At 50.2% G+C, this 12,853-nt stretch overlaps 1 protein-coding gene across 1 annotated transcript in view; it reads left to right on the plus strand.

Moving 5' to 3' along the window:
* Positions 1-12,520, plus strand: part of CNGA3 (cyclic nucleotide gated channel subunit alpha 3) — a 47,305-nt gene extending 34,785 nt beyond the window's left edge. Inside the window, exons 6-8 of the mRNA XM_027620450.1 lie at positions 4,374-4,478; positions 6,683-6,789; positions 9,468-12,520. Coding sequence (XP_027476251.1) covers positions 4,374-4,478; positions 6,683-6,789; positions 9,468-10,879 — 1,624 coding nt within the window. The 3' untranslated portion in view covers positions 10,880-12,520. The remainder of the gene's footprint in view (positions 1-4,373; positions 4,479-6,682; positions 6,790-9,467) is intronic.
* The last annotated feature ends 333 nt before the right edge of the window (positions 12,521-12,853 follow it).

Consider the following 12,853-nt stretch of genomic DNA (forward strand, 5'->3'; position numbering starts at 1 on the left):
TGGAAAGCAGAACTTGTAGGCAATGAGCTTGAATATTTACTGGGTATTTCCAACCAAAGGTGTTGAAGGTCCAGCCTGGTATCTTCTTGCTGCTTATGGTAAAACCCAAGAGGAGAGAGATACGTTGAGGGAAGAACGGTGAACAAGAAGGAAACAGGGCGCCTGGGTGGCTCAGTTGGTTAAGCGACTGCCTTCGGCTCAGGTCATGATCCTGGAGTCCCGGGATCGAGTCCCGCATCGGGCTCCCTGCTCAGCGGGGAGTCTGCTTCTCCCTCTGACCCTCTTCCCTCTCGTGCTCTCTATCTCTCATTCTCTCTCTCTCAAATAAATAAATAAAATCTTTTAAAAAAAAAGAAGGAAACAGGACTTCACGAATTTGGAAATCCTCAGCCTACTCACATGGAAAAGATACTAAATTTTAAAAACTGTCAGGAAAGCGTGCTTTGAGAAAATGTCGAGGGTGTGGCTGAACAACCTTTTGCTAATACCTCAGAAAGATCCAAAGTTCTGAGTTCAACAAAAGACTCCCTAAAGAGATGAAAGGTGTGACTCATAGCTTCCCTCTGCCATCCCGGCAAAAGCCAAAGATAGAGAAGGGATTTCTCAGACAGATCTGTGGATGAGCCACTTGTCTAGCACAGTGAATCCCTCTGATACACATGACCTGGAATGTTCTGGAAGATATTCTGCCACCTGAAACATGGCCAGCTTGGACCTGAAGGGGCAGAAACAGCATGAAATGGAGGGGGACTGTGGGACTGCTAAATTCTAGATGCAGGAAAAATGTTGATTAGAATATTCAGCTACAAACAGACAGGTGCTCCCTTTAAGGAGGAAGAAAGGATAGCTCAGAGGGCAGAGCCTTGAGCCCAGAGGATGGAAGCATGAAAACCACAGAGGATTATCTCAGGCCTTGAGACAGAATGACTGTTGCCCTGCTGGATTTCAAAATCGCTTGGGACCAGTCACGCTCTTGTCCTTTGTTCTTCTCCCTTTGTGAACCAGAATATCTATAACTGATATCCTATACCTGCCCTCCCATGGTACCCTTGGAGCAGATGATTTGTTTTAGTTTCACAGGTTCACAAGTAGAGCGACTCACACCCAGAGTCTCACCCATACCTGGTTTAGATGATAAGATTTGGGACTTTTGAGCTGATGAGACTTTTGGACTCTGAATTGATGCTTTAATGGGATGAAACTTTGGGGGGTCTTGGAATGAGGGTGAATGAGTTTAGCCCATGGGATGGATGTAAATGTTTGAGGGCCAAGGGACAGACTGGGGTAGGTGGCACAATGGCTCCCCCGAATGTCCATGCCTTAATCCTCACCTCCTATGACTACATTAGTCACACAGCAAAAGGGACTTTGCAGATGTGATTAGATTTCAGGACCCTGAGATGGGGAGATTATCCTGGATTATCAAGGTGGGCCCGGTCTAATCACATGCATCCTTGAAAGTGGAGAATCTTTCCAGCTGCTGAGAACCAGAGAGATGGTATCTGGAGAAGGACTCCACTTGCTGTTGCTGGCTTTGACCATAGAAGAAGGATGCCATGAACCAAGGTTGCAACAGCCTCTAAAAGCTGGGAATGCCCTCGGCTTACAGCCAGCAAGAAAAAGAGGATCTTGGTCCTCTATTTGCAAGGAATTAAATTCCACCAACAATCCAAATGAGCAGGAAACAGCTTCTCTCCTGGAATCCTCAGAAAGGATCACAGCCCTGCCCACACCTCAGTTCCACTACGGGGAGACCCATACCAGACTTCTGACCTACAGATCTGTGGCTTGGGTTGTTTTAAGCCATAATTGGTGACGGTTTGTTCTGGCAGCAATAGAAAGTTCGTGCAGCTATTATTCTGAGCTTTTATTGCAGTCTGCTTTTCACTTGGCAAAATATTAGAAATGTTTTCCTGTGTCATCAAATACTCCTCCGCAACGTCATTTTGAGGGGCCTCATAGAATTCCAGTGTTGACAAATCTCCTCCTGTTGCAGGATTAGATTGCTTATGCTTTTGACTGTTAGAAATAATGGTGGTTGTTACTTTTCCGTATGCATATTTGCACCCATCCTTGATTACTTCCTTAGGAAGTGCTGTGTAAAATATATTGGTCTTTTTCAATGAGTGTTTAATTAACAGGTGCTTATTCTCAACCGGGGCCTTCCTCCAGGACACGGAATAGGGGGATCAGAGGAGCCTGTGGATGATTCTGGTGGGTTCCCCGGAGGCAGGCAGGGTCCATTACCTTTCCACTTGGTTTCCTCAACCCTTCCATGAGCAATAAAGCCTGCCTTGCAGACCTCGTGTAACTATTAACAGACAAGCTTTGTAATAGTGCTAACGCATAAAGATGTGCCATAAAGAGGAAGCAGAGTCAAGCCATGTGTTGAGGAGACACCTGCACTCACAGGACCTCCCTGCAGATGTAGATGGAAGGGGACTATTCAGCCCCCCAGCCTCACCGTCCAGCAACGTCTAGATAAGTCTCTGAACATGGCGGCATTTGCCTCAGACGACTCTAAGATTTGCCATTTGATGGCAGACCTGTTCCTGCCTGTGTGTATTTTGCTTCCCTTCTCCTTCCCTGGCTTCCTCATTGAGGGCCAGGCTTTCATTTGATACACAGGTGGGTTTTGAGAACAGCCAACAAGCCATGCCCTTCCCTTCAGAACATGTGACTCCAGGTGACTTTTCTGCCCCCAATGTGTGGATGTGGGTTCATTTCCCTTTACCTCAAAATGTCTCTGGTCTCAAGCTCTTTGTGACTTCCCAGGGGCTCATGAAAGTCGGTCAGAAATTGTAGAACATTAAACTGGACCACTATGGATACTTTAACGTATATGGTGTATGCTTTAAGGGGGGTGGTTTACCTCAAACCACCAAGCAATAAAATCAGTAACCTCATTTCATCCCAGGGTTCTAGATCTAACCATTTCCTACACCGCGCCCTCTCCTCCTTGTGACTGTTGCCCACCCTCTCCACTGTGGTAGGAGTAGTGTCCTTGGCCTATGGAAATTGCTAAATGTCCCCCTGTATCATCCAGTGACAAGGCGAAAAAGGAGGAGAAGGAGAAAAAGGAAGAGAAAGAGAAAAACTGCTCAAAACAAGAGGAGTAAGTACTGAGAAGAACTGCCTCCAACGAGGGGGTGCAGAGATCACAGCAGGCCTGGCCCATCCCTGGGTCCTGGGAGTCGGAGAACCGCGCCGTCAGGCCTTGGCGTCGGCCCTGGAGAGGGGCTGCTTAGTGGTGTGGGAGCAGAGTTGGTCCCAGGTGGGGATCAGGCTTCCTGAGACGGTGTGAGGGGCCCACTCTGCAGGGAGAGTCCTGCCCCAGCTCTGAGCACCCAGAGGGGGCTTATAGGTTCAGAGGGCTGTCTGCAGCCTTGGGTGAGCAACTAGGGGCTGTCCCTGTGAGCCTGCTCCTGTGCACCCCCCACCCCACATTCTGTTGGTCTGTACGGTCGGGGTAAGCTGAGGCCTACTCCTGGGCACTAGGAAATACTATATTCTCAAACTTCACTCCAAACCCAGCAGTGATGTACGTTGGGAACATTCCAAAGCCCTGTCAGTGAGCTGTTGATCTTGCACCCGCTGAGTCCAGGCAAAGGCAGAAAGACATCCTGGGGTCTCCTCCGGGGCATGGGCGCAGCTCTGCAGGCCTGGGCCAGCTTGTGGGGCTTATGGGGTGGGAGAGAAGACACATGGCCCCAAAGAAAAAGAAGAATCTCCAGCACCACCTCTAAACTCTAATCCTCAGAAAATCCTGAAAATAAAAACAGAAAGCACCCTAAGCTGTTGCTTCCTTCAGTGTCGGCCCACATAACCTAGATGTTTCCCAGGCTAGTTGGTTTTTGATGGGGAGACAGGATCCAAGTGCCTGGACATGAGTCTTCAGATCATCTGCCCAAATGCGATTAGCTCCCGAATGCACTGCTTCAGAACCACTGGGCAGTGTGTAAATGCACATCTCCAGCCCCAGCCCTGGAGGGTTCTGGGTGGGCCCTGGGAATCAGCGTTTTCACAGAGCTCCCCCAGATGGTTCCAACATTACCATGCTGCATTTGATTCCCAGCATGCTGAAGGACATGGGTGATACCATGGGCACATGGGAATGTCATCACCATGATTTTATTGTCAGCTGTGGCTCCCTGAGGAGCTGAGCTAGGAAGGAAGGACCTCCAGAGTCTGCCCTCTCCCAGCCTGTGCCCCCATGTAGGGATACCCCATGTGACTCCCCGAGACTGACAGAACGTGTCTCTTGAGTTTAGCCTGCAGTTGCCATAGGGTCTCTAAGCTAAACTGAATCTCGAAGACTGTCCAATGTTGTGATCTTTCAACACGCTGCATTGTTTGTGTGTCGATGTTTCCAGAAACAAGGACAGCGTGGTGGTGGACCCCTCCGGCAACATGTACTACCGCTGGTTGACTATCATTGCCCTGCCTGTCTTCTATAACTGGTGTCTTCTGGTGTGCAGGTAGGGGCGGGGGCAGGGTATCCACACAAGGAGCGGGTAAGGGTGGAGGGTCCAGGAAGGGTGAGGGCAGTCAGGCCTCAAGACAGAGCTCTGGGTCCCACTCAGGGGACTGGATTTCTGGGCGCCACATGGCCACCATCCAACTGAGTGTACCCGCTTCTCCATCAATAAGGAGGATCTAAAAGCGTACCATCAGAGTTCTCTGAAGCACTGGTGAGGACCTGTGCTTGTTATGGACAGCGAGGGTCCTGTCGAACATTCTTAATCCAGCTGTAGGAGGAAGATGCAGGGGCGAGTAGCTACTCTTCCGAGGGGAAGTGGGTGGGGGTTGGGCATTCCTGAGCAGCAACAGGACAAGGACACAAGGGAAGGGCACAGTTCTCTGACTGTAAGCTGTGGGCTGTGGGTCTCCCCAAGCAAGCTGCAGTGCTGGGGGGCAAGCTGCTGCCCTTGTGAGGGCAGCCGGGGCCTTTGGGGTGCTCCTGAGAAGGCCTGCAGGACAGGGATGCAGGGCGAGGGTAGATGTGGGCTTTGGGAAGTTCCCCCGCAAATGTACTTTTGGGATGCAAGGCAAGCTGTTGCTCTTCCGGGGAGAGCTGGAGGCTCTGGAACTTTCCTAAGCAAGCTGTAGGAGGCAGGTGCAGGGTGAGCTGCTAACTCCTCTAATAAGAGATCAGGCGAGGGAGGGTTTAGGGTCTCCTAGGAAATCTGCTGCATGGCAATACAGGGGCAGGATGCTGCTCCTCTGAAGGTAGGCTGGGGGTCTGGGCTTCCCTGAGCAAGTGTACAGGATGGGGGGGTGCCAAGGGGCTATGTTCTCCTGAGGGCAAACAGGACCTTTGAGCATCCCTGGGCAAGCTGCAGGCCAGGGAGGCAGGGCCGGCTGCTGTTGTCCGTGGACAAGCGGGGGCTGTGGGGCATTTCTGAGAAAGTCTGTAGGAGAGAGAGGTAGGGATACCTTGTCTCTCCTCTGATGGCGTTGGTGGGAGTCTGCGGCCTGAGTGAGGTGCCGGGCAAGGGTGCAGGGAGAAGAGGCTGTGTTTCCTGAATGCTGGGCTTTGCAGCCTTCCTGCGCCAGCTCATGACACAGGCCTGCAGGGGTGAGTATGGGCCTTCCCATGGCAGCTGAGGCTTTGGGCACTCTGGAGGGGAAGGGAGAGGCTACCCTTCTGAGGGGGCAGGGGTTAAACGGGGAAGCTCCTGAGCAAGCAGTTGGAGGACAGGGGGGCAAGAGGTGCTGCTCTTCTGGAAGTACGGAGGAGGCTGTGGGGCTTTTCCAAGCAAGCTTCAGGGAAGGATAGGGGGGAGCTGCTACTCCCTGAGAGTAAGTGACGGGGTTTGACGGGGTGCAGGGCCCTTCCCAGCAGGCCTACAAGACAAGGACGCGGGCTGAGCTACTGCTCTCCTGAGGGTGGATTGAGGAGGTGCGGGGAAGGCAAGGGGACTCTGCGACCATCCTGAGCAAGGCTGCAAGAGAGACAGCTGCTGCTTCTTGGGGATGGGGAGGAGACATGCTACTATCTGAGTGTAAGTGGGGGCTTTGGGGATTATCTGAGCAAGGTGGGGGTATCTCCTGCTCTTCTGAGGGGAAGTGTGGGCGTGAGAAGGGCGAGAACTTGGGGTCGCTGCTAGCCCACCTGCAGGATGGGGATAAGCGGGCAAGCCGCTCCTGTGTGAGTGGGGGGCGCTGGGGCTGCAGGGAGGCTGCCATTCTGAGGAGGCATCAGGGGGTTCCGGTTGCTGAGGAGCTGCAGGCCCCAGCTGCTGCTCTTTTGAGGTGAAGAGGGGTGTTTAGGGGATATTGTCTGTATGAGAAATAGTGAGCATAAGGATCTAGAAAGCAGAAAATATTTACTGGCTTGTTCCGTTGTCAATTTCTGAGAAATTCCTCTAGTTTTGTTGGCCTTTAGCCCCAGAAGGGTCAAGTGCTCCGTCTCTGCACATGACTCCACCAGTGAGGCCTAGAAGAACTGTCCCTCCTGGCATCCCGGACCTTACTGTTGAGAGGCCACGGGGCTCACTGTTTGGGGCAGAAAAGCTTCTCAGAGCTGGTGTCCGCCTCAGAGCCTGGGGAGATAACGCTGGGGCATAAACCCTGGCAGGCAGGGCTGATTCCAAGATGAACACCACTGTGTTCAGCCTGGAGCCAGTGACTGCTTCGGACCAGCCGCCCGACACGTGCACTCCTTCCCTCGCTTGCTTAGGGCCTGTTTCGATGAGCTACAGTCCGAGCACGTGATGCTGTGGCTGGTCCTGGACTACTCGGCAGATGTCCTCTATGGCTTGGATGTGCTGGTGCGAGCCCGGACAGGTGAGTGGGTCCAGGCCCAGGGACTTCTCTGGGCCAGGCCACAGGGCCCCCTCATGCATCAGGAGGAGGACCACGGGGACCACAGGGCAGGTTCAGGAGTTCCAGAATGGCGGGCCTCACCTCCCCCTGACCACGAGAGCCCCCTCTACAGTGGCCCTTTAGCAGAGGTCAGGGTACCTGGGTTCTGGTCTCTGCTGTCCCAACGAGCTGTGGGACCTTGAGCAAGTCGAGTTGTCTCTCTGGGCCTCATTTGTATCACCTATGAAATAAGGCCAAACTGTCGTCTCTCAAAGGACCCCTCCTGCAGTGACGATTCAATATGGCAGGAAACAGGAGGGAGAGCTCCATCAATCTTGGAGTTCCTTTTTCTGGACCGTCGGAGGATCCAAGACATGTCACTCCGTGGTTTTAGATGTATGCAGGAATAAAATCAGAAACAGGGCCCGAGAGGAGGATGACTTCCCTCAGATCGCCTCTGGTTGTGGGTGGGGGCTAAGAGGCCCCCATGTCTGAGGGTCCAAGCTGTATATCCTTGGGGCACCTTTTTCTAATATGCACGAAGACATCACATCAGCTGGCAGGGGCCCGGCTTGTCACTTTCAAGATTTTGGAGCTGAAAGCCTTGCCATAGTTGCCAATATAAACACCACCCCATCACAGCAGCAAGCCTCCCTTATGGCTTCATGGTGTACAAAGCATTTCAAGCACCTCTCGGTTTCTCATGAGAACTGCTGCATGAGACAGGAAGTGCAGGCATGATTACCTCCATCTTGCTGATTTAGAAACTGAGGCCCAGAGATGCTGAGTGACTGGTCCAAAGTACCCCACTGGCACTCCCTGAATCTCCGCAGTGCCCAGCATCATAAGTTAGAAGACCTCTGGGGTGCCTGGGTGGCTTAGTCAGCTAAGCATCCGACTCTTGATTTCGGCTCAGGTCATGATCTCAGGGCCCTGGGATCAAGCTCTGTCTTGCTCCCCACTCAGCAGGGAGTCGGCTTGTCTCCCTCTCCCTCTGTTGCTCGCCCTGCTCATGTGCACGCTCTCTTAAATAAATAAATAAATCTTTTAAAAAGAAGAAGACCTCAAATATGCAGCTTGAGGCTTGCATGAGTGACAGTCCTGGTGGTCTGCCACTTCGTGGTCACATAAGCCCACCTTGACACGAGAGCTCCACGGGTGCCCCGAGTCATCGAGCCAGCTATTCCTGTTTCAACCAAGCTTCAGTGGGACAAGTCACCCCCACTCAGACAGGGATCCCCCCCCTTTCCGTGCTTTGGTACTATCGCTGGCAATCTAAGATTCAGCAGGAAGCCTCGGGGGGGGAAGGCAGATAGGCACAGAAACCAAGTGGCCATGGGTCATACTTGAAAGGGAAAAAAATCTCCAGAATCAAGAGAGGACATTATTAAGGAAGTAGGGAGGAGTCCCAAGGTGCCAGGAGTGCTGTGGAGTGATCTAGGGGCTCAATAAACACAATGGTAACCAAAGAACGAAACAGAAAATTAGGGCCTGGGAGGCAGGGTGTCCCTACCACGTGATCACAAACTTGATGCTTGCTTTTCACAAAGGGGTAGTCCTGCCTCCATCTAGCCCTCAAAGTATGACCCTGGATCAGCAGCAGCAGCATCTAGACTTGTTAGAAGTAGACCCCAGACCTCTGGAACCAGCGGTGGGGATGGCCCAGACTCTGGGTTTCACAGAACCCTCAGTATGAGTCTGATGCTTACCAAACTCTAAAAGACTCTTTACTTTTGTGCATGTTTGAAAATGTTTGGGGGAAAAAAAAAGAAGAAGAAGAATGCAAATCTCAGCCTACTTGACTGATTTTACCAGTAATAACACCTCATGGCTCTCCGATGTCCAGCTCAGCTCCAGACCAGTCTGATGCTGCATATGTTTTCAGAGCCCTTGGGGTGACAGTAATGTGCAGCCAGAAAGGAGAGCTACTGCTTCCATAGGCAATGTTTTTAAAAAGCAGGTCATGGTCCATTGGTGGCTGGTGAAATCAGTTTGATAGGCCATGTGCTTCTACAGTTTTTATCATTAATATTTTCAAACAAATACAAAATCAGAGACAGTAGTATTATGAACCCCCATGTACCTTCACCCAGCTTCAGCAGTTACCAACATTTTGCTGTTTCATCTCTTCCCCCCATACCCTTTTCTTGGCGGGAGTATTTTAAAGCCAATCTCAGACAGTAACCACTTTAACATGTATCTCTAACTTTAAAGGACGCATTTTAAAAATATAATGTCCAGGGGCTCCTGGCTGGCTCAGTCAGAAGAGCATGAGGCTCTTGATCTTGGGGTCATGGTGGGTTCAAGCCCCACATTGGGTGTAGAGATTACATAAATAAACTTAAATATATATATTTAACACATCCATTTATCTTTTAAAATTTAATAATCATTCCTTGCTATCATCTAACAGCAGTCCACATTCAAATTTAGCCAACTAATACACATTTCTAACTGAATAAAATAGGTCGGAATATCATAGATGAGAAAATATCAGAGTGCATTTTCGTAGTAAGAGGTAAATGTGGTTTTTGAAATTGTTTCTGTCATGTATGTATAACTACGTCTTCTTTAGTTACAGTGTAAAATATTTTCCTGTGGGCCACGGTCAAAAAAAACAGCATCTTTAATGCCCAAGTGACCTCTGTCTTTTTCTTTAGGCTTCCTTGAGCAAGGCTTGATGGTCAGGGATGCCCAGAGGCTTTGGAAGAATTACACAAAGACCGTGCATTTCAAGCTGGACATGTTGTCCCTGGTCCCCACAGACCTGGCTTATTTTAAGTTCGGTATAAACTACCCAGAACTGAGGTTCAACCGCCTATTGAAGTTTGCCCGGCTCTTTGAGTTCTTCGACCGCACAGAGACAAGGACCAACTACCCCAATTTGTTCAGGATCGGGAACTTGGTCTTGTACATCCTCATTATCATCCACTGGAATGCCTGCATCTACTTTGCCATTTCCAAGTTCATTGGTTTTGGGACAGATTCCTGGGTCTATCCAAACATCTCAAACCCAGAGTATGGACGCCTTTCCAGGAAATACATTTACAGTTTCTATTGGTCCACCTTGACCCTGACCACCATCGGGGAGACCCCACCCCCTGTGAAAGATGAGGAGTATCTGTTTGTGGTCATAGACTTCCTAGTGGGCGTCCTGATTTTTGCCACCATTGTTGGCAATGTGGGCTCCATGATCTCGAACATGAATGCTTCACGGGCCGAGTTCCAGGCCAAGATTGACTCTATTAAGCAGTACATGCAATTCCGCAAGGTGACCAAGGACTTGGAGACACGGGTGATCCGGTGGTTTGACTACCTGTGGGCCAACAAGAAGACGGTGGATGAGAAGGAGGTGCTCAAGAGTCTCCCAGACAAACTGAAGGCCGAGATCGCCATCAATGTGCACCTGGACACTCTGAAGAAGGTCTGCATCTTCCAAGACTGTGAGGCAGGGTTGCTGGTAGAGCTTGTGCTCAAGCTGCGGCCTGCAGTGTTCAGCCCAGGCGATTACATCTGCAAGAAGGGGGACATCGGGAGGGAGATGTACATCATCAAAGAGGGCAAGCTGGCTGTGGTGGCTGATGATGGGATCACCCAGTTCGTGGTCCTGAGTGATGGAGGTTACTTTGGGGAGATCAGCATCTTAAACATCAAGGGGAGCAAGTCAGGGAACCGCAGGACAGCCAACATCAGGAGCATCGGCTACTCAGACCTGTTCTGCCTTTCCAAGGATGATCTGATGGAGGCTCTCACCGAATACCCGGAAGCCAAGAAGGCCCTGGAGGAGAAGGGACGGCAGATCCTGTTGAAGGACAACCTGATTGATGAGGACCTGGCCAAGGCCGGAGCAGACCCCAAGGATATCGAGGAGAAGGTGGAGCACCTGGAATCCTCCCTGGACACCCTGCAGACCAGGTTTGCACGGCTCCTGGCTGAGTATAACGCCACCCAGATGAAAGTGAAGCAGCGTCTCAGTCACCTGGAAAGCCAGGTGAAGATCTGTGGGAGTGACCCTCGGTCTGACGGGGGTGCTCCTGGGGAGGCTGAGAAAACAGAGACCAAACAAGAGTGAGAGGCAGAGGTCCATGCGTGTCCTCCTTCCCAGAGTCAGCCGTTGGTGTGATGCACAGTGACCGCAGATAAACGGCCCAGGACTCGGTGAGGTTGCATTCCCGTTCTCCTTACCCTTTGTAGGCCATGTGGCCCTGGGAGAGAGCCTCAGTTTCCTCATTTAGGAAGGGGGGCTCATCCTGTCAGCCCCAGTTAAGTGGCAGGTTATTGTGATATCCCCATGGAACACTTGCATGGGGCAGGGTTTGGTGCAGTGTGAGGTGTCCCCAGTCCACGAATACGAAAGTGTGGGCACAGAACCCTTATTTGTTTTTAATCCATGGGGAACTTTTAGACTTTTGAACCTTATTTTCTTGTAAATGGAAGATTATTTAGTCACCCACCCCCTCGCATGCCCCACGCCACCACCTTCTGATAAGGGAGATGTAACAGAAGCTAGAAGTGCAACGTGGGATCTCAAATTCAACCTTACACGAGACGGTTTGGGGCACATTTCTGAATCTCATTTCTCCTAGCGTGCTCTTTGGGATTCTAGAAATCCTGGCCTTTGGTCATGCTGTGATAAGCATAAGGGATGAAGCCAAGTCACCCCATTTGAGGTCACTTCGAGCCTTTGAAGCAAACCCAGACTCCCTGCCGTCCAGCCCCCGTGAAACCCCGAGAACATCTCGATGAGGGAAAGAAACATCTTCTAATTCACCAGAGGGGTTTGAAGACAGCCTCTCCCCTCATTTCTGAGTCAGGAACAGGGGCAGCCTGTTCTGGGTTGAGGGGGAGAGTTATGTTCGGGGGAGAGCCTTTCAGGTTGGAGGTGGGGGTCCTTAGTCAACCAATGCTGCCAACTAGAACTTTTAGAAGACCAGACCTTTAGGCCATATCTTTGCAAACTGCCTCTCCACTCCAAGAGGAAGCCTCACTCTCCTTTGGAATCATATCCAGTGGCAAAGCTCTCATCTAGGCGGAAGTGTGCCCAGGACAGGACCTCCCTTTTTACTTTTTTTATCCAGTAAATAGAATTCCATTACCATTGTATAAGATGTTTCTATATTTGGGCTCTATGATTATGAATTATAACCTTAAGGGCCTATCCTTCTCTTAAATACACATTGTAAATTACCCAAAGGTGAGTCATTCTTCTGATACAGAGAAGCCACATGTGAAGGTTTCCTTCTCTCTTCTCTTTCTCCTTCCTTTCCTCCTCCCTCTCTCCCTCCCTCCCCCCACCTTCCTTCCTTCTCTCTTTCTCTGCTGTTCCAACTTCTCCTCTTCTTCTGCTTCCTCTTTCTTCTCAGAAAAAAAAAATGCCCCATTTTGCTTCAGCAACTTTGAAGTTTATAATCCATATGCTACATAACTGGGCCCTAATGTAGTTCATACAAAAGGTGCTGCATTTTCAAGTATGTATTTTGGATTTATATGGGTCTCTTCTGGTTTTTATTATGGATCATTTAGCCATTTTAACTTTCTAAAATGAATTTAAAAGGACTATTAAAGGAAGATGTGATCCAAGCTCACACCATCAACAAATTGTAACTAGCAATGTATTCTCAAAATGCATATATTTTAAAAGCCTTAACTATTAATTATATATACATTTATATTTGCACAGGAAAGAGACCTGGATTAAAAAAATATTGAATGACTCCTTCTTCATATTTTATCAAAGGGGAGATTTAGTTCTGGGATATGTGTCTAAGGCAGTGAGTAAAACAGGCGCTGGTGAACAGGGGATAACCTGTGAAAGCCCTTGGGTGCAGAAAACATCACAGTTTTCCTTGAGGAATAAATGAATTTGGTTTCATGTCATTAGTCTCCAGCTGCCAAGATTGTTGGGAGGTTGAGTCCCCGGCTGTTTTCAGGACTCCTATTCACTGTCTCGGAACCTGAGACAAGGTTTGTGTTCTCCCAGCCACTGTGGCTGCCCACTGGAGGCCATCCCTCCCACTGCACTGGGTTCAGCCACAGGGAGCCATGC

Source organism: Zalophus californianus, chromosome 8 (genome assembly GCF_009762305.2).
Source record: "Zalophus californianus isolate mZalCal1 chromosome 8, mZalCal1.pri.v2, whole genome shotgun sequence".
NCBI lineage: Eukaryota > Metazoa > Chordata > Mammalia > Carnivora > Otariidae > Zalophus > Zalophus californianus.